This window comes from Arachis duranensis, chromosome 8 (assembly GCF_000817695.3).
Source record: "Arachis duranensis cultivar V14167 chromosome 8, aradu.V14167.gnm2.J7QH, whole genome shotgun sequence".
In the NCBI taxonomy this organism is placed as follows: domain Eukaryota; kingdom Viridiplantae; phylum Streptophyta; class Magnoliopsida; order Fabales; family Fabaceae; genus Arachis; species Arachis duranensis.
In genome coordinates, this window is record NC_029779.3 from 14,586,424 (window position 1) to 14,607,274 (window position 20,851).

Genomic DNA, 20,851 nt, shown 5'->3' on the forward strand with positions numbered 1-20,851 from the left:
GATAATTTGATGGTGTGAGATTTCATCCAATAGCTCACCTTTCTCTGCTGCAAAATTCAATAAAACTGCTGGCCCCCTAGAGTTTTCCTTTGATTAATCTCATTTTGAGAAAATAATACCATCTGTTTTATTTCTTGCTGTCTTGTGATTGGGCAGAGCAGTGAGTCTTTGCAGCATTATGGACTAGACATGTTTCAGCAACTGCTAAGAGATTCCATCTCCAACAGTGGGCATAGTATATCCGGCAAGGACATCCGCAAAATCTTTGCTCTACTGCGAAGTGAGAAAGTTGGGAAGAGGAGACAATACTGCTCTGTTTTGTTGACAAGTCTCTTGTCAATGCTACATGAGAAGGGGCCAACTGCATTCTTTGATCTTGATGGAAGTGATTCCGTAAGTACTCAAGCTATTCTCTTTTGTGAAGGTTTATGACAAATACAAATAGAACCAGGGATATGAAATCTGAATGAGCTTCTGAGAGTAATCTCACTTAAATATCGGTGGGTTTGGTAAGCTTACTGGAGAGATATTTGTGATTTTCAAAAGCAAAAGCATGTCATTTTGTGTTTGGTTAATTAAAAAATATTATGTGCCTGTACTTTTAGCTTTTAAAAGCTATGAATATTTTTGAAAGCATCTATGATTATGAAGATAGTTTTCACAATTACCTTGTGTTTTTCAAAATTAAAAAAAATCTATTATAATTTTATATATTAATAACTGTCTTCTTTTGTTCTTATTTCTTATTACGTTAATATCTATTAAAGTCATTTTAATTTTTTAAAAGCTATTTCACCAAACTCTTGTATTGTTTATGGAAAGCCATTTATATTTTGTTTTACAGAACATAACTGTTATAACTTTTGCTAATATTTGAAAAGCCAAGAAACATAGACAACTTTTGAAAGGTACAGACTTGACCAAACTCACCCTATATCATTCACATTTTTGTTGTAGCTTTGAATTACTTTGACTTACTGTTGTTTGTGAATCTTACTAGAAGACGTGTACTCAAAATAATTATACAGAAGGTTCTTTTTGAGCTTCAGTTTTGATTCTGACATTTACGGAATTAAGACGTACTGTTTTGTTGGCTGTTAATTGATGCTGTATGCTATTTGTGAAGTATTTGCTTTTTTCAAATGGATGTTTCAACTGCATGCGTTTTTCTTTTGCAGAATTACTTTTGTATGTGCTAATGTAAAATGTAATTTTGTATCGTTCTTATTGCTATGGGACCTTTATCTCATTGTTTTCAAATCCTTGTAGGGTATCATTCTTAAAACACCTCTGCAGTGGCCTATGTATAAGGGTTTTTCTTTTTCCTGCTGGCTCAGGATTGAGAACTTCCCTAAAAATGGAACAATGGGTCTTTTCAGTTTTCTTACGGAAAGTGGAAAAGGAACCTTGGCTGTGCTTGCAAGGGAGAAGCTAACTTATGAGGTAGGAAAACAAATCTTAAGATAAGCTTCTTCATTTTCTAAGATTGGGTTCTGATTATGCATTTATTTGTGTTGGTTTAGTTGGTCTGATCTTCCATTCATTCTATTTTGGGTTTTGCTAACATTATTTTAACATTGATATTTTTTTTTCCCTCTTTATCCGTCTCCCCCACCCCTCTTTTTCTATGTTGCAGTCAATTAACCTAAAGAAACAGCGTGTGGACCTGAATGTTAATCTAGTTAGGAGTAGATGGCATTTTCTTTGCATAACTCATAGCAATCAATTAAAAATTTATACTGTTTGACGAATTGACCTTTGTGTCGCTATGACTTGAGTTACATGCTTTGTTTATTCAGGTATGCTAAAGTGAGTGAATCATTAACAAGTTGTACGGTTGGTTCAAAAATTAAGATGCCTCACTATGAAGACAATGCACTCATCTTTGAATCAATCCGAGATTCGGGCCCTTTTTTTGGCCAAATTGGCCCCATTTATTTGTTTAACGACGCCCTTTCTGCTGAACAAGTTCAGAGTATCTACTCTCTGGGACCCAGTTATATGTATTCATTCCTTGATAATGAAGCTTTACCACTTTGTGGTGATAAGTTACCCAGTGGGATTCTTGATGTAAAAGATGGTCTTGCATCAAAAATCATCTTTGGACTCAATGCTCAGGTCCTTAATTTTTTTTGTAATTTTTTTTCCTTCTATACATTGCCTGTTGATAGAGTTTGAGAAAGGGAGAGGAGAGAAGAGTTATAAGAGAGAAGAAGGAGTTGAGAGTGAATATTTATTATGTTATTTCATTACTGAGTCTGAGCTCAGTTCACTGCTTGTATACATAGCTGAGTAGCTTATTCAGTAAGCTAGTACAAAGGGGTAGAAGAAACTTCTCATACTTAAGTTAGTTGTAAGATCTATACAAGCTGGCACCTACTCTAACTGTATAACAGATTCTGCTTCTTCTAGATTCATAGCTCACCTTTCAAGTCACCTGATTATCTGTACATGTATATGATTTTGTTCTCTTTGTATTTATTTTATTTATTTATTTATTTTTTGAATCGAAAGAGTATGTTTAAGCCATATTTGTTCTAAAGTTGAGTCTCTGAATGTCTTTATTAATTTTTTCAGGCAAGTGTTGGCAAAATGCTGTTTAATGTTTCACCAATAATGAGTCAGGCATTGGAGAAGAATTCCTTTGAGGCGGCTGTAATTGGTGGAACTCAGTTATGTTCACGACGCTTGCTGCAGCAAATAATATATTGTGTCGGTGGCGTATCTGTGCTTTTCCCGCTTATCGCCCAGACACAGTGTAGTAAATTTGAAATTGAAAAGGTGGGAGAATATGAAAAGACATTAGTAGCACAGACAATGAGGGAATATATGATGACCGAGGTTATTGAGCTGATTGCTTCTCTTATAGATGAGAACCTAGCAAATCAACAACAGATGTATCTTGTGTCTGGATTTTCTGTCCTGGGATTCTTGTTACAATCAGTTCCTCCACGAGAACTTAATATGGAGACTCTTTCTGCATTGAAGCATCTTTTTAATGTTGTTTCTAACTCTGGTATGTTATCTTTTTAAACTTATGTTACATCCAACTTTGGTAATATTTTCTGTCGGCACACAACTTTGGTCTATGCTCCTTTCTGATTCTTCTCATGATTAGCAGAATTGCTTGTGAAGGAGGCTATTTCTAGCATATTTCTTAATCCTCTTATCTGGGTCTACGCAATTTACAAGGTGCAACGAGAACTATACATGTTTCTGATTCAACAATTTGATAGCGATCCTCGATTACTGAGGAGTTTGTGCCGGCTTCCACGTGTTCTTGACATAATTCACCAATTCTATTGTGATAATGTCAAGTCTCGATTCCTTCCTGGAAGTAACCCTGATCAACATCCTAGCAAAGGAAATACTGAGCAGAGACCTGGTGTAGAAGAAATACATAAGATCCGTCTTCTTTTGTTAAGTCTTGGTGAAATGAGTCTCAGGTATAGTTTCTTTTGATTGATTAATTTTCATATTTATACCTTTTAATTTGCTCTCATCTTTCTCCTCTATAATAATTCACCATAGTTTATTAATTCCACTTATTCCTTGATTTATAATTATAAATTTCATTTTCTTGATATATGCAGGCAGAACATTGCTGCAGGCGACATAAAAGCTCTTATAGCTTTTTTTGAGACAAGTCAAGATATGACTTGTATTGAAGATGTCTTGCACATGGTTATTCGTGCTGTTTCCCAGAAACCATTGCTTGCTTCTTTTCTCGAGCAAGTTAATATCATTGGTGGTAGTCAGGTTTTTGTCAATCTTCTCCAGCGGTATGTCACACTTACAATTTTTTCCATGAAATTCCTAATAGATTGTGAACTTTCATGAATCAAATTACATTATACATCACTGTCAGTGTTAAAAAGGCAGTAAATTGTTCTAGGATAAATTTTCAGAAAAAATTTTTTTGGTTTGTATTAGAGAGTCAAATTTCCCCCAATTCTAAAGGTAAGTTTTGCCCAGTTAATATAATGGTTACTTCTTTTTTTTTTTTTTCCTTTTCTTTGTCTTATCTCCTAACTTTCTCACTTCCTATCTCTCTCTATCACACACACACACATTGTAATCTACCTCACTTTTCTCTCTTGTGCCTTGAGCTTTCTCTCTCTTCCATTGATGCACACCAATACTATAATTATCGTTATATGTCATGACTCTGATGATTTTTCTTCCACTGTGTATTTGTGTTTTATCACACTGCCACTAGACGGGCTATGTTATATGGAACAGAGTGTTGGGCAGCAAAAGATGAGCATGAACATAAGTTAAATGTGGCAAAGATGAGGATGTTGAGATGGACGATCACACCTAGTGGGATAAGGCTTTGTAGTTGTTGTTGTTGTTTGTTGTTGAATGAATATGTTTTTGGCTGGAAGCAAGTAATTGGGATTTTAATCTAGGTCATGGATTTATGATTTGATGGAGTGGAAATTGCTTTGGTTGTTGTGGCTTGAGCGCATTCCACATCAGAACTGTAGGGTTTTTCTTGGGGATTTAATACCAAACAGAGCAAGCTAGGAATAATGCAAAGGATAGGTAGTTAGAACTACCCTTGCCAGCAAGGATAATTGCCTGTTGTAGTAGCAGGAACAAACTTAAGTCTTGAAATACCTATTGTACCCCTGGGATAGCTTGCTGCACAAGTTACTGCCTTTGTATATAAGCACAAAAATGTGCATCACTTCATTTAGATCAATATTTTTGGTCTGTGTTGGAGGGTAGAGTCTGGCTTTTCTTTGTGCACTTTGGTCTTTTGTCCTTTCCAATGATTAAAAAAAGAAAAAAAATAAATAAAAGGTAGAGGTTGATAAAAAATTGTTCTACTACCATAACAACAACAAAGCGTTGTTCCACTAGGTGAGGTTGGCTACATAAATCAAACGACGTCAATGAATTCTATCATGTATCATGTCTACAGAGAGATCATTCATATATAAATCTTGTTTGACCACTTCATGGATAGTCTTCGTAGGTCTTTCTTTATCTTTTACTCCTTGTCCATCTTTCATCTCATCCAAACCACTTGAGACGTGATTCTACCAATTTTTTCCACAATAGGTGCTATTGCAACTCTATCATATTCAATTGTATATGACCACTCATTCATCTCAACATTTTCATCTCTGCCATACTTAATATGTTCGTGCTCTCTTTTGGCTGCTCAACACTCTGTATTATGAAGCATAGCCGGTTTGATAGCAGTGCGATAGAGTTTATCTTTAAGTTTTAAAGACACTTTTTTGTCACATAAAATCAGACGCACTCCGCTATTTTGACCAACCTGCTTGAATCCTATGATTTACATTCTGTTCAATATCTCCGATCTCCACCTTTGTATTAGGATTTTTCCTTCGGCGGCCGGATTTGCATTCCATATATTCTGTCTTGCTACGGCTTATGCGCATATTATACACTTCTAGAACTTCTCTTCATAAATTCAACTTCTTATTTAGGTCTTTCTTTAACTCTCCTATAAGGACGACATCATCGGCAAAAAGCATGCACCATGACACATGTTTTTGAATATTACTTTGTGAATATTTTCAAGACTAATGTGAAAATGTATGGACTTAAGAATAATCATTGGTGTAATTCTATTCCAATAGATAATTTCTTTGTCACACCACTTTGAGTCTTCACACTAGTTGTAACCCCATCATACATGTCTTTAATTCTTTAATTGCACGAATATATGCGATCCTTACTCTTTTCCTTTCCAAAACTTTCCATAAGACCTCTCTTGGCACCCTATCCTACGTTTTTTCCAAATCAATAAATACCATATGTAGATCTGTTTTATTATTATGATATTTTTCCATCATCCTTGTTAACATGTATGTAGCTTAAGTGATGGATTTGTCTGGCATAAAACCAAATTGGTTCTCTGTTACTTATGTCTTGTCTCAGCTTCCGTTTCATCACCTTTCCCATAACTTTTTGGTATGACTCATGAGCTTGATTTCTTTATAGTTTTTGCAACTTTGTATATCCTCTTATTTTTGTGGATAAGTACCAATGTGCTCTTTTTCCACTTATCTGACATCTTTTTTTACCTTAAAATCTCATTGAAAAGTTTGATTAACCAACTGATACTTTTCTCTACAACGCTCTTCTAAATTTCAATCAGAATATTGTCGGATCCTATTGTCCTGCTACTTTTTATCCGTTTTAGAGCTTCTTTTACCTCGAAGTCTCAAATCCTTCGATAGTAATCGAAATTTTGATTTTTCTTCTTCGTGCATAACCGACCAAGGACCAAGGCTCGGAAGAGTCTTCTGTTTTTCTTTAATTAACTCATAGGAGTAGCTCTTCCACCTTTTTTTGATCTTCTCATCTTGAGCCAAAACCTCTCCGTCTTTATCTTTTATGCACTTAACTTGATCTAAGTCTCTCGTTCTTCTTTCACGACTCTTTGCGATTTTATACATACTTTTTTTTTCTTCCTTCATGCCTAAAGACTGGTAGAGACCCTCATATACTTTTGTTCTTACTTCACTTACAGCCACTTTTGTCTCTTTTTTAGCCGTCTTATATTTTTCCCAATTATCTCCCTCCACATCTCTTCCGCGCTTCTATTCCCTTCCCACTTTGCCTCTTCTTCTGCCTGTCTTAAGGAAATTTCCTTGTTCCTCATCTTTTATTTGCCAAGTTCTTCGTATGACGTCTTTTCCTCAACTTTTGTTCAACGTGAAAATTCATGACGAGCATTTTATGTTGTGTTGTTAAACTCTTGCCCGAAATACTTTTACAATTAATGCAAAATTTTCGGTCGACTCTCCTCAACAAGAAGTTGATTTGAGAGCTTGTCATGCCACTCCTATAGGTTATAAGATGTTCATCTCTCTTTTTAAAACATATATTTGCGATGAGAAGGTCAAAGGTCGAAGAAAAGTCAAAATAGTTTTACCTTCGGTATTGACCACCCCGAAACCATGACCTCTGTGAATACTTCCATACTTCATCACTTTTCTTCTAATATGGCCATTTAAATCTCCTCCTAAGAAAATTTTATCTTGTGTTGCTCATCCGAACCTACTTGTGGTGCATAGGTTCTAATCACATGAAAACTACCTCCTTCCGCCACAGGTTTGATAGAGATGATATGATCACTCACCTTCTTGGCATCCACTACGTCCTTCTTCTATTGCTTATCCACGATAATACCTACCCCATTCTTATTCTTCACCTTTCCTGTATACCAAAATTTGAAACTGGAGGTATCCAACTCCCTAGCCTTTGCGCCGACCCATTTTGTTTCTTGTAGACACATGATGTTAATCTTCCTTCTTATCATGGTATCTACTACCTCCATAGATTTTTTTGTTAGAGTGCCTATGTTCCATGTCCCAAATCTCAATTTTCTGTTACTCTGACCTTTGCCTTTTATCTTTTTCTTTGTGAACTAACTTATTTACCATCGTCCGTTCACAAAAACGTGAGAACCTTTGCTCATTTAACACTACACCCGGGCACCGATGCAGCGACTCTTGCTCATTGACACTGTACGCGAGCCGTACAACGCGTTGCTTCTGGGCAACGACCTAGCTTTAAAGGAATAACATCTCTGATCAATGTCATGAAGATTCGACTAAGTTTTTATGTTGGTTGTCGAATGCCTAACACAACCCTCCTCTTTTATCCGGGTTTGGAGTTATTAAAAATTGTTTTACTACTAACAGAAAAATTTATGCTGAGAGGGGAGGATAAGTAATCCTCCTTAAGTAACAACAGTATGGAAAATAACAACGAAAAGGGAGGATAGTGTCTGAATTTCTAATTCTTAGGCAACAACCATTTTACACTTTCCAACAGTATTATTATCAATTTGCAGCCATTTGGTAGTTTTGGGTAATATTACTGGGCTCATTGATATATCTTCTTTTTTGATAATAAAAAAAGGGTCAACTAGTTTATGGATTTGAGTTTACATATATAGTTGTAAAAAAGTAGGCATTATAAATATCAGGTTCTTATATTTTCTCATTTTTTTCTTGGTTATCATAGAGAATCTGAATCCATCAGGTTACTGAGCTTACAGTTCATAGGAAGGCTTTTAGTTGGGCTACCATCTGAGAAGAAGGGAACAAGATTTTTCAACCTCCCAATGGGACGACCTAGATCTCTTAATGAAGGCCAAAGGAAAAACAGAATGCAACCAATTTTCCTAGCTATATCTGATAGACTGTTCTACTTTCCACAGACTGATAATCTCTGTGCCACGTTATTTGATGTTCTTCTTGGTGGTGCTAGCCCCAAGCAGGTAATGTGGAATATAGACCCCCTCATGTTTCTTTTCTCTAATTTGGTATATTCTGACAATAATCATATGTGGAATGGCACTGCTTCCTTTTGCAAGCCTTGGGTCGTGTACTTAAAAATGAATTCAAGTACAGTAATATTGCAAACTACGGAATTTGGCTATTTATTATTTGTTGTCATGTTCTGTTAATCATGGAAGGAACTAATGGCTTACAGGTTTTACAAAGGAACAACCAATTTGAGAGGGTCAGAAGCAAGGGCATTACTACCCATTTTTTACTTCCTCAAATGTTGCCACTGATTTTCAGATATCTGTCTGGCTGTGAAGATGGACTTGCAAAAATTAAAATTATCAGAGATCTACTTGATCTTCTTGATTCAAATCCTTCCAATATTGAAGCTTTTATGGTATGACCGTTGTTAGTTCGTGTTTATTTATATATTTGTTGATACAGTTGACAACCTGTTTCATTGATAATATTGTTAATAGGAATATGGGTGGAATGCATGGCTTTCATGTTCTCTAAAGCTTGATATTTTAAAAGATCACAATGTCCAGTCACTTGATCAAAGTGAAAATAGCATGGATCAGCTGCTATTGGTGAGGAACTTGTTTTCTCTAGTTCTCTGTCACTATTTGCATTCTGTAAAAGGTGGTTGGCAACAATTGGAAGAGACAGTCAATTTCCTTATCATGCACTCTGAAGTAAGCCTGAATCTGACTACACCTTGACATTGTAGATTTTAGTAATGTATGTTATTCTAGTCTGGTTATTATGGTCAGCGCCATATACTTATTCAAGTCATGGCCTTGTTTAAATATTCTCTTTGTAGGATGGCAATTCGTGTCCAAATTTTCTTCGAGATATGTATGATGATATTATTCAGAATATGGTGGAGCTGTCAGCTGTGGATAATATTTTCATTTCACAACCCTGTCGAGATAATACGTTGTATTTGCTGAGACTAATTGATGACATGCTGATATCTGAGATTGACAAAGAACTCCCGGTATTGGGTTTATCTGCATCCTTTATGTATGAGGCTATGTTTGGTATATAGTTAAATTTCTATAGAAAAAATTTCATTAATTAATTACTTAGGGATCATAATTGCTCCTTCCTTAAAAGTTGTTAAAACATGTTTGATAAAGAATAAACCATCCAAATTAGAGAGGAATGTTGCACTGGGAGAATGGTTACACGAAAAATCTGAAAATCATCAATTGTAACCGAAATTCAATTCCCTGATTTTCTAGTTTGGTTAACTTTCAAACAACATGTTTTATCATAGAATTCATGCACTCAAATTTACTCTTGTTTGTACGTAGCCTGAGTTTCCCACTAAGTTGGGCATTATTGCAACTCCAATATCATTGAAACAACTGTTTTTTAGGTGTGCAAAATCCATACATCAACTAGATTGCTTAGATGCTAGGTAGACTTGGGTCATCAGCATGAGTTCAAGCCATTTTAATTCTTCTGAGCCATATGCAAAGCCAAAAGTGCAGCATTCTATTGCGACATAAATTCTTGTCTTCCTTCCCTTTATGATTTGACAATAGTCAACTTTATTCCAACAATGGGCAATTGCAAAGATGAACAGTAACAAAGCACCCTACCTGAAATGTTCAAGCTGAGAATAATTTTAGAAACTAGATGTCTCCAGACTGACTTATGGTGTTTATGATGGCTCAAAGAGATACTACTTTATAAGGCTTTTGAGTCTTTATTAGATTGTGTTTGTCTATTTTTTGGCAGAGATATCGAAATGTTGCATCATGCTCCGATTCTATAAATGAGAATGGCTTTAGAACTTCTGTTCAAGATTTGCTTTTTTCCCCCCCTTAAAAAGAAAATTTCTTGCAGTTCTTTGGAAGTGACTCTGAATTTCACCTTAACTTGGAAATGGAATCTCACAAAGAGTACAACTCCGCTTTAAAAGAAGTGCTAATAGGAGAGGCTGACGAACAAACATCAAGGTATTGAAATGATGAATCTTGCTGTCCTTCTTGTTTGCACTATCAACACTTGTGAAGAGAAAAGAAAGTGTTTTTTTTTATGGTTTAGATCACATTATTTACAGTTTGGTCTTTTGTAATCTTTCAGAAAATCAAAGAATTTCAAGCCGCCAATGACAAATGATGATTCGATTGCAGAGAAATGGTGGAATCTATATGACAAATTGTGGGTTGTTATTAGCAAGATGAATAATAAAGGACCTAGCAACATGTTACCCAAAGCTTCATCGTTTGCAGGACCATCCCTTAGTCAAAGGGCACGTGGATTAGTTGAGTCATTAAACATTCCGGCTGCTGAAGTGGCTGCTGTTGTTGTATCAGGAGGAATTGGCAGTGCTTTGAGTGTAAAACCTAACAAAAATGTTGATAAAGCTATGGTTTTACGGGCAGAAAGGTGCCCTAGAATTATTTATCGCCTTGTTATCCTGTACCTTTGTAGAGCTTCCTTAGAAAGGGCATCCCGGTGTGTCCAACAGTTCACATCACTTTTACCTTCCCTTTTAACTGCTGATGATGAACAAAGCAAGAGTAGGCTTCAACTTGTTATTTGGTAAGATTTTTCTTCTATATACACAGCCTGATCTTGAATGTTTAATTTTAATCACAATGGATTGTATTTTCTAGTTATTGTAGAAACTAAGCTTTGGTTTGGATGTTGCTAGGTCACTGCTTGCAGTTAGGGCACAGTATGGAATGTTGGATGATGGTGCTCGTATTCATCTCCTATCTCATCTGATACGAGAGACTGTCAATATTGGAAAATCGATGCTTGCTACTAGCATTGTGAGCAGGGATGACACCATGGATTCAAGCCATAACTCAAAAGATGCAGGATCCATACAAAATTTGATTCAAAAGGATCGTGTTCTTGCAGCAGTATGGCCAAAATGCTATATTGATCAAAATAGTGTCTTCTGGTTTTTTTTGTTCCCTATTTCTTTTGTTTTGTGTGTGTGTGTGTGTTGCAATAGTGGTGGTAGGTATGGGTTCCAGTGAAACTTAGGAAATTTTGAGATAGGTAAAACTGATATAGGTGATTTCAAGTATCAAAGATGTTGCACTTGTTCTTGTGGTCAAAATGATTTTTGCTAGTACTAGAGAATTCATAATGTCAAAATATTTAGATGATTTCAGCTAGCAAAGATGACTACAAATAGGAGATACTAGTCACTAGTTGATGGGTCAAATTGGTTATTTCAGTCTCTGCTACACTGAGATTCTTCAGTAATTATAATTACATAACTGTTATTATAATGTATTTTTTTTATTATATGACACATTGTCTTTGCTGTATTCCTTTTTCTCTACGTTAACTATCGTTATTTTTCACATTTTACTGATTTCTTCGGTTTCAGGTCAGTGATGAAGCTAAATACATGAAGACATCAAAGACTGACCGCGACCAGCAGATACAGGAACTCCATTCTAGATTAGATGAAAACTCATTGGCTGAATCTAGTAACAAGAAAGTTATTGAAGATGAGATACAAAATAGCTTGAACACTGTTCTAGCTTCGGATGAAAGCAGAAGAACGGAATTCCAGCTTACTTATGAGGAGGAGCAGCAGAATGTAGCTGTATACATAACATCCTTCTTTGTTCTTTTACTTATTCATAATAGCACTGCTTTTCTCCTCCTCCAATTCTTTTTGGTAAATGCTAAGTAAATTTGTGATAAAACTTGGATTGTTTTTACAGGAAAAATGGATACACATGTTTCGTTCATTGATTGATGAGAGAGGCCCTTGGTCTACCAACCCCTTTCCAAACCATGCTGTCAAACGCTGGAAACTGGACAAGACAGAAGATACATGGCGTCGTAGGCCCAAACTTCGACAAAATTACCATTTTGATGAAAATCTGTGTAATCCTCTTTCAATCACTTCTGCCGAGGTTGCTAGTCCAGTCAATGATAGTAATCCTGGTGTTATGGCAAACATATCGGAGCAAATGAAGGAACTATTGCTGAAAGGCATAAGGAAAATAACTGACGAGGGGTCCTTGGATGGTAATGAAACCAATACTGAAGTAGGTGGACAGAAGACACCGATTCTCTCTGATAATCCAGATTGTCAATCCTCTGACATACTTAAGGAGAGCAGTGACAGAAAGGATACTGGCCAAGATCGTAAAGACATTTCCTCTTCGTCTGATACAGAAGCTAGTGAGGTATGTGGGGGTACAGGGGAATATGATGCTATTATACTTTGAGGGAGTCTCAAGATGCATTGCTGATGTGATGTCTAATTTCCATTTTCAGGTGCTGGTGTCAGTTCCATGTGTTCTTGTGACCCCAAAGAGGAAATTAGCTGGTCATTTGGCTATCATGAAAAATGTTTTGCATTTTTCTTCTCAATTCTTGGTTGAAGGTACCGGTGGGTCATCTGTTTTCAGAAACTTTGATGCATCAACTAGTTCTGATGGGACCAAGTCTGATCAAAAGAAGTGGCCTGCTTCTGATATGGAACTCCAGAAGGGAATTACAGTTGGCAATGTAGAGGTTATAAATGGGAATGGTTCTTCTAAACTTATGAGATGTGTTAAACGCCATCGAAGATGGAGCATGGCCAAGGTTGATTTTATTGGTTTACATTATTTTCTTTAGTGTTTTTTTTTTTGTAAGTTTGTATAGTCTTTCTTTTTTGTGTAATTTTTGGTCTGAAATCTTTTTTAGATAAAAGCTGTTCATTGGACTCGGTATTTGCTAAGATATACTGCCATAGAGATCTTCTTCAGCAATTCAGCTGCCCCAGTTTTTCTAAATTTTGCATCTTTGAAGGACGCAAAAGATATTGGGAACTTGATAGTTAATTCAAGAAATGACTATTTATTTCCCAAAGGAAATGGAAATTAATGATTCTCAACACACTAGCTGGAAGATCTTATAATGATTTAACCCAGTATCCTGTTTTCCCTTGGGTCTTGGCCGATTACTCGTCTGAGCTTCTTGATTATAACAAGTCATCTACATTTCGGGATCTCTCAAAGCCTGTTGGAGCACTCGATAATAAACGATTTGAGGTTATTTACTAAAGCATTGATGGAATGCTCTTAAAACTTTTTTAAGCATCATTCTTAGCATGTGCTTCTTCTTGCATTCAGGTGTTTGAAGACAGATACCGTAACTTCTGTGATCCTGATATACCCAGGTAATTATCCAGCATGACTGTAGAATTTACAATGGTCTTTTGTAGGCTGAAACCTAACATAAACACACATGAATTTTGCTCACATGTTTTGGTGCATGTCTATGGATGCAGTTTCTACTATGGATCTCATTACTCAAGTATGGGCATAGTGCTTTATTACCTTCTTAGATTAGAACCCTTCACATCTCTTCACCGTAATCTACAGGTATCCTACTCTACTTCATTGCATGTCTTGATGCTTAATGTGGGTTGTTGACTTCTGGGAACTTTCATTAACTATACAAAAAATGGACTTTCATTAACTATCAACCCAATGCTTAGCTGGGAAATTTGCATGAAACATTAAGGTTTCAGCAATCTCAACAAGGTGTCCATTCTTTCTCTTTGCTATCCCAGTCTGCTAGGAAGTATGTGGACAAATTGACTGATGCAAAAAATTGCAATGTTACATAAAAAGAAAGATCAAAAGAAAAATATTCTTTCACATTGTCACTAATAGAGTGAGTTAGGGAAGCGTCTAGAAGAGTGTCAAAGCCAGAAGTGGTTACTGATCTGTTAAGACAGTGCCAGCAAGGACAATTCCATCTAGCCAACTTGGATTTTCTTAACTGGCTTAAGCGTGACCCTCCTGGCCCTCTTCATTCTATACAGACTTTACTTAGGTTTTATTCTCGAATTTGGTCAGTACATGATCTATTATTCACTTAAGCTTATGTGGGAAACTGGGAATTCGTATTTTGACACGGTATTGAGGCCTTTGTTTCCAATGTAGTCATGTGTTCGATCCGTTCCACTTATTTTTCATAATTATATTGAGAGCAAACATGCATTCTGATACTTGAAAGATTTCTCTGGCATACTTAAGTTCCTTATAGTTCTTAATACTTACACTGATTTTCTCATCCCCTCTGTTTTGGCTATGTTCTTCCCCGTTACTTACATTGTATCATGATTCATATTGCTACTGTTCTTTTGCACAGGGTGGTAAATTTGATCATGCTGACCGTCTTTTTCAAAGCATTGAGGGCACATACAGAAATTGCCTTACAAATACTAGTGACGTGAAGGAGTTAATACCTGAGTTCTTCTACATGCCTGAGTTTCTTGTCAATTCAAACTCGTATCATCTAGGAGTTAAACAGGATGGTGAACCTATAGCGGATATTTGCCTCCCTCCCTGGGCAAAGGTAGCCATTCAGTTTTCTTCAATACTGAGACATGTTTATATATGATGAGATCTGACAAATCTGTCCTAGCTGACTTGCCATTTTCTATCTCCATCTTTCTTGGCATCAAACATTTATTGGATTGTGTCTTTGTTGCAGTGCAAAAAAATGAACAGCTATCTGAAAATGATTTGTTTCAGTTTCACAAAATACAAAAGCTTCCTCTTTTTTTTAAAGATCTACAATAGCATACCACTAGACCCTTCATCATAAACTGTAATCTAGTTTTCATTGAAGAAGCATAAAAGGTAAATAATCCTTGTTCTATCCCATTCCCGTGACAATAAAATTTGTGATAATCAAGATAGGTGTTTTGAACTTAGGCATTTAATGATTCTGGAAACCCTATTACCCTAAGAGGTCAAATTAATAGAATGCACATCTTATGTGCCCCAAGAAAAGAGTTATTGTTAAGCTTTATCCTAAACACCAGACCTCTCTAACTGAATATTTATAAGGTAAAGCAATGTGCATTACGTAATCCAAGCCATAGAATTGTGCTAGAATAGATTCTTATGGACCTTACAACCAATATAGAACATATGAGAATATGGAGGACAAGTTTTTTGAGGCTGTTACATAGAGGAAGTTGGTATGTTCTAAAGATATAGCATTCTTGTGCGTGGTTTTACTTCAGATGATAACTACAATTTTTGCACATCAATTAAGGATGAAGTGATTTAATATGGGGAATCAAAAGTGTAGCATATTCCCAGTCTTAATGACATTTTTCCTTTGTGCCCCCCATGCAAGTATGACTTTGAATTCATGTCATGGCTAGAAGTCTATAATTATTTACTCTTTAGTTTCCAATGATTATATCCTATTCTCTTTTCCCACCACAAGATGCTTAGTTTCATGCATGCTTCCTTGTGATGGGATCTTTCCAATTTTGAAATTGTTCCGACCCAGATCTCCTTTCACCATTTAATTATAAGTTATGAGCAAAAGGCCTTAGTTTTATATTATTTGCATAGGGTTCACCTGAAGAATTCATTAGGAGAAACCGGGAGGCACTTGAAAGTGAATATGTTAGTTCAAATCTCCATCAATGGATAGATTTAGTATTTGGTTACAAGCAACGAGGAAAACCTGCTGTGGAGGTATGTCTCAATCAAAATTCATGTAAATTAGAGTTGGCTAAAACTTTAGCAGTCTTCAGGAATCAGGTTAGTGAAGCTAACATTTTATCATGCGGGTTATAGGCAGCAAACATCTTCTACTACTTAACTTATGAAGGTGCTGTTGATTTGGAAACAATGGAAGATGATCTGCAAAGAGCAGCCATAGAAGACCAGATAGCCAACTTTGGTCAGACTCCCATCCAGATATTTCGGAAGAAACACCCAAGAAGAGGGCCACCTATTCCGATTGCACACCCTTTACGCTTTGCACCTGATTCTATCAGTTTGACTTCCATCGTTTCTAATACTAGTCACCCGGCATCTGCTGTATTGTATGTTGGTCTTATGGAATCCAATATCGTTCTTGTAAATGACGGCCTCATCTTGTCTGTTAAGATGTGGTTGACAACACAGCTGCAATCTGGTGGAAATTTTACATTCTCCGGTTCCCAGGTTTGCTTTGGTTTTTTACTATAGACTGAATTACAAGGTTTTGTAACTTAAATTTGTTTTACATTTTAGTAAAATTATGTCTGGTTTCATGACTAGTGGAACAACCTCAAACCACTGCAGGATCCATTCTTTGGAGTTGGATACGACATACTTTCTCCACGAAAAATCGGGATTCCCGTGCCTGAAAATGTTGAACTTGGAGCACAATGCTTTGTAACAATGCAGACATCCTCCGAGAACTTTTTAGTATCATGTGGCAATTGGGAAAATAGTTTTCAGGTCATATCATTAAGTGATGGCAGAATGGTACAGAGCATTCGACAGCATAAAGATGTGGTGAGCTGTGTTGCAGGTGTGTCCCATAGTGCTTAATGCCTTCACAACCTGGTGACTTTAATATATCACTTAAACCTGATTTGTGACTGCATGATCGATGAAGGTTTTTGTTGTTACTTCGGCCTCACAAGCCATAAGTTTCCATCCATTGTGATAACTTTATTCTAATATGTTTTCGTAGGTTCAATAACTGGCACTTCCCCAATTTCTATTGAGCCTTTTGGTGTTTATCTATTTATTTATATTTGCTGTTTATGGTGTTAAATCTCCTCTTGTATGCTTGTGCCTCACAAGATAATGGTATGCTGCAGTGACATCTGATGGAAGTATCCTTGCAACTGGAAGCTATGATACAACAGTGATGGTTTGGGAAGTTTTTCGTGGTAAAGCCACAGAAAAGAGGATTCGTAACAATCAGCCTGAATTGCCTCGTAAAAACTATGTAATAGTTGAAACTCCATGTCATATTCTTTGTGGACATGATGATATTATAACTTGCTTACATGTTAGTCATGAGCTTGATATTGTAATTAGTGGGTCAAAAGATGGAACTTGCATATTCCATACTCTGCGAGAAGGTAGATATGTAAGATCCTTACGGCATCCATCGGGCAGTCCAATATCAAAGCTAGTTGTTTCTCAGCGCGGTCATATTGTGATTTATGCTGATGATGATCTTAGTCTGCATCTGTATTCAATTAATGGGAAACATCTTGCTGCCACGGAATCTAATGGACGCCTGAATGCTATTCAATTGAGCAGATGTGGTGAGTTTTTGGTAGGTGCAGGTGATCAAGGACAGATTGTTGTTCGCTCTATGGACACCCTCGAAATTGTTAAGAAATATCAGGGAATTGGAAGGGCTATAACATCTCTAGCAGTAACGCCAGAAGAATGCTTCTTGGCCGGCACAAAAGATGGAAGCCTCCTTGTGTATTCAATAGAAAATCCTCAACTTCGGAAAACTAACCAAAACAGAAATGTGAGATCAAAGCTTACTTAACAGGAAAGATAACTACAGCATGCAGAAGATGTATGGAATTTTAACAGTTAGAGCTGACCTGTGATGACTGTTCCAGGTACAACACTGTCATTTATATCATATATATACAAAACTATTTGTCCCCTTATATCACTTATTATCATATATATACAAGATTCCCAGGTGAACAACTTCCCGTCAATTTTGTCTTGGCCATGTTGTATAAGGAGAAATAGATACAAATTAGTCATTACTCATGCCTTTCAAATGTTACCTAATGGTCGGTATAAGTTTTCCGTGAAGCAAATTGGTGGGGTGAATTTTTTTTAATGGTAACAGTTCCATTTTAGTAGTATTGTTGACATCTTGGGATGCTATTTTCAAACATGCACACTTAGCCCTAATTTCTCTGTAGGATTGGTAATTAATTTCTTGATAGAAAACAAATTTGAATGAGAAAGAGAAGGGTAAACACAGAGTAGGTAAGGTATTCTCACTGGAAGAAAGGATAGGAAAAATTATGCCTGTTGCATTACTTTTGTAGCAATGCTTGTCAATTTGTCTGCATATTTGCAATTGAACTACTGTAAGAAAACCATTTGCCGAACATAGTATTGAATTTAGAATTTAAAATATTGAGTGAAGGCATTTCTCAGGAATTCCTGTCGATATTTGCTCAAATTTGTCTTGCAATGGTATTTCTTTTATGTCTTTTCTATTGTAAAATTGTAATTCTGCTGGCAAATATTTTCTTTGCTGAAAAGAGAAATGAGCTTAATTAATCAGGTATCTGTTCCAGCAACTATCTAAAATTTAACCTTTTATCAATTAAATAACCTGTTCAATTTGAGTTATCCATTTATGGGTCCACTTAACCATCTTTCTGCTTTGGTCACCCATCATAAGTTGTTAATATGCACTCAAATTTTGTTAATTGAACTTTGCAAAATCAGAGGTGACACACTTAACACTTGAAATGCAAGTTATCATAGAATTTTCCTGGTAATTGTTTGCGAGACATTTGCCACGAAACTAGTTGTAAGCCCATTTTGCTGTAATTGAAAGATCCTCCTGAGATGTATCCTGTACTTGGTTCTCTAGGTTCATTTTATTGTCTTGTAATTTGATGCAATTCAGATTAGGAGCTGTTTTGTGACCATACTCTACTGCTAAGTGTAGTAGCAACTAAGTAGCTAACAAATGCACTAAGCACACTTGATGTCTTGAAATTTTTAATGTATTCAGTTTCGGAAACTTCGAAAATTTGTGGTTTTAATGAATTTGCCCCTTTTGCTTCCTAAAAATGGTTTGTAGTGCACTCGTTAGAAACATCCTTTATGTATCTGCCTGTGTATTAATGTTATTCCATATGGTTTGAATAATCCACGGTATTTGAGTAATATAATTGCTGACATGCAAGTACGAATTTCCTAAGCATTGGTGAATATCCCACTGTTGTTTCACAGGTGCTCGCACTGGCCAGTGATCGCAAGTTTGAGGTTATGCCATGTTGCTTCCTTGCTGACCTTGTCATTTTCTTCCCTTCGGGGTTTTTGATGTCATCCCCTTCAAGTACTTAGCCTCTGTATAATGTGAGATAAAAGTGAGACCGCATGGTGGAATATAGCTAAAGCATATTTTAAATTCTTGCATGGAGTTGAAGAACTGAGTTGATTATCTACTCTCAGAAACACCATGATGGGACAGTAATTAGATTCCCTGAATCAGTTTTCTCGTGCCTTGAGTTGTTGAGAGGTGAAGACATGAGGTTTTGTTCATAAATGTACATTATATATATATTCGTCAATTCTGAAATAGGATTACTAGGTCTCTTGTGCGCTAAAATTGTAGCTATGAGCAATTATTTTTGTGTTTATCATCTGTTCACATAACACGTAATATTATTGTACAGACAGGCTTGAATGCCATATCTTACAGCTGAATGCAAAAGGAGGACTGTTCGGCCATGTGTCATATCTGCTCTTGTGCTAACAAGTAACAATTGACTTAGCTCTTTATGATAATGATTCTAAGAACAATTTAGAGTCCATTTGTAAAGCTTCAAAAGTAATTTTTTTGAGTTTTTGACTTATGAAAAGTAGTAGTATTAATGTTTGGTGCAATTTTCCAAATAAAATTATAGCTTTTTAAAAAGCTATTTAAAAACTTATAGAGAAATTAAAAAAATTACTTTCCTCATAATACTACTATTTTTATCACATTTTTATAAAATAAGCATTTTGAAAACTAAAAATTCAAACACAAAATAACTTATTTATAAGTTATTTTTAATATAGTCATTTATTGTTTAAGTTCTCTTTTCCAAAGTAGTTTAATTAAGTTGTTTTCTCAAACTGAGCCTTAGGGTCTTGAGATTTTAGAGGGAATGCGGGGAAATTAAAATGCTCACAGTGCAGTGGGCTCTCACTCCAATTTACTCTTGAAACCACTTTCTTGAGCGACGACAAGCGTAGGGGAAGGCGCACGATTGGGTTTCGTATGGTTCCGTCTGGTTCTGCCTCCCGCGAAGGGAGCCAGGAAGGCGGTGATTGAGCTTGAGATGGTGAGGACATAGAGTGTGACAAGCATGATTCCAAAACGGTGAGTGCTAGACCGAGAGAAGTGACACACCAGAGACGAGTGGCATGAGAGAGGTGAGAGTTTGAGGGTGAGAGTGGCAAGAAAAACCCCAGAGGAGAGACGTCGAGGCTTGAGGGCAGGGGATTGGATTAGGGCATTTGGGGTTTGGGGTGGGGGTCTCAGGTATTTGGAAAAAAAAAAAACAACAACCAACCAACCAGCCAATCCAAACCGAGTTAAATTAACCGGCTGGGTTACCGGATTTAATGAAAACCCATCGGGTCTCACCGAGTCTGATGTACAGCTGATTCAACGAGTGGCTCAGCCCCGCCAGGTGATCGAAATTTTTTGTCGAATTGGCCAAATCGAGCCGGGTTTGATAATTATGCTTTCTTCTCTTTGTTTTCACAAAAGATTTCAGCTTGCAAATGCCCCTTTAATGTCTAAGCACCAACAGTGAATTATCATTCCTAAACTAAAAGAGTATATTATGACAATATGACCCCTTGATTATGATTTTTGTGCATGGCGTTTTAGGCTTCCACTCTTTTCAGAGTGGACAAATGGGTGGTCCTTATCGACAAAACGGTGGAACTTCTCTTTGAATTTGAGCGACCTAAATTGAAGATTGTTTGCAGTTTGCACTTTGCGTTGCCTAACTAGCTCCGTATCTTAATTGTATGGGATGTTATTGAGGAAAGTAAAAGAAG

At 36.4% G+C, this 20,851-nt stretch overlaps 1 protein-coding gene across 1 annotated transcript in view; it reads left to right on the forward strand.

The window, feature by feature from the left end:
• LOC107461023 (BEACH domain-containing protein B) overlaps positions 1 to 19,537 on the forward strand; it is a 30,678-nt gene extending 11,141 nt beyond the window's left edge. The window contains 27 exon segments of the mRNA XM_021128868.2: positions 157 to 393; positions 1,270 to 1,443; positions 1,637 to 1,718; positions 1,721 to 2,118; positions 2,578 to 3,016; positions 3,122 to 3,446; positions 3,594 to 3,782; positions 8,017 to 8,272; positions 8,488 to 8,679; positions 8,762 to 8,977; positions 9,106 to 9,282; positions 10,140 to 10,252; positions 10,380 to 10,841; positions 10,954 to 11,167; positions 11,647 to 11,868; positions 11,990 to 12,460; positions 12,552 to 12,863; positions 12,966 to 13,128; positions 13,131 to 13,312; positions 13,394 to 13,440; positions 13,552 to 13,645; positions 14,421 to 14,627; positions 15,644 to 15,769; positions 15,872 to 16,243; positions 16,364 to 16,595; positions 16,891 to 17,658; positions 19,028 to 19,537. Of these exon segments, the coding sequence (XP_020984527.1) occupies positions 157 to 393; positions 1,270 to 1,443; positions 1,637 to 1,718; positions 1,721 to 2,118; positions 2,578 to 3,016; positions 3,122 to 3,446; positions 3,594 to 3,782; positions 8,017 to 8,272; positions 8,488 to 8,679; positions 8,762 to 8,977; positions 9,106 to 9,282; positions 10,140 to 10,252; positions 10,380 to 10,841; positions 10,954 to 11,167; positions 11,647 to 11,868; positions 11,990 to 12,460; positions 12,552 to 12,863; positions 12,966 to 13,128; positions 13,131 to 13,312; positions 13,394 to 13,440; positions 13,552 to 13,645; positions 14,421 to 14,627; positions 15,644 to 15,769; positions 15,872 to 16,243; positions 16,364 to 16,595; positions 16,891 to 17,582 (6,594 nt within the window). The 3' untranslated portion in view covers positions 17,583 to 17,658; positions 19,028 to 19,537.
• Positions 19,538 to 20,851: the final 1,314 nt, after the last annotated feature.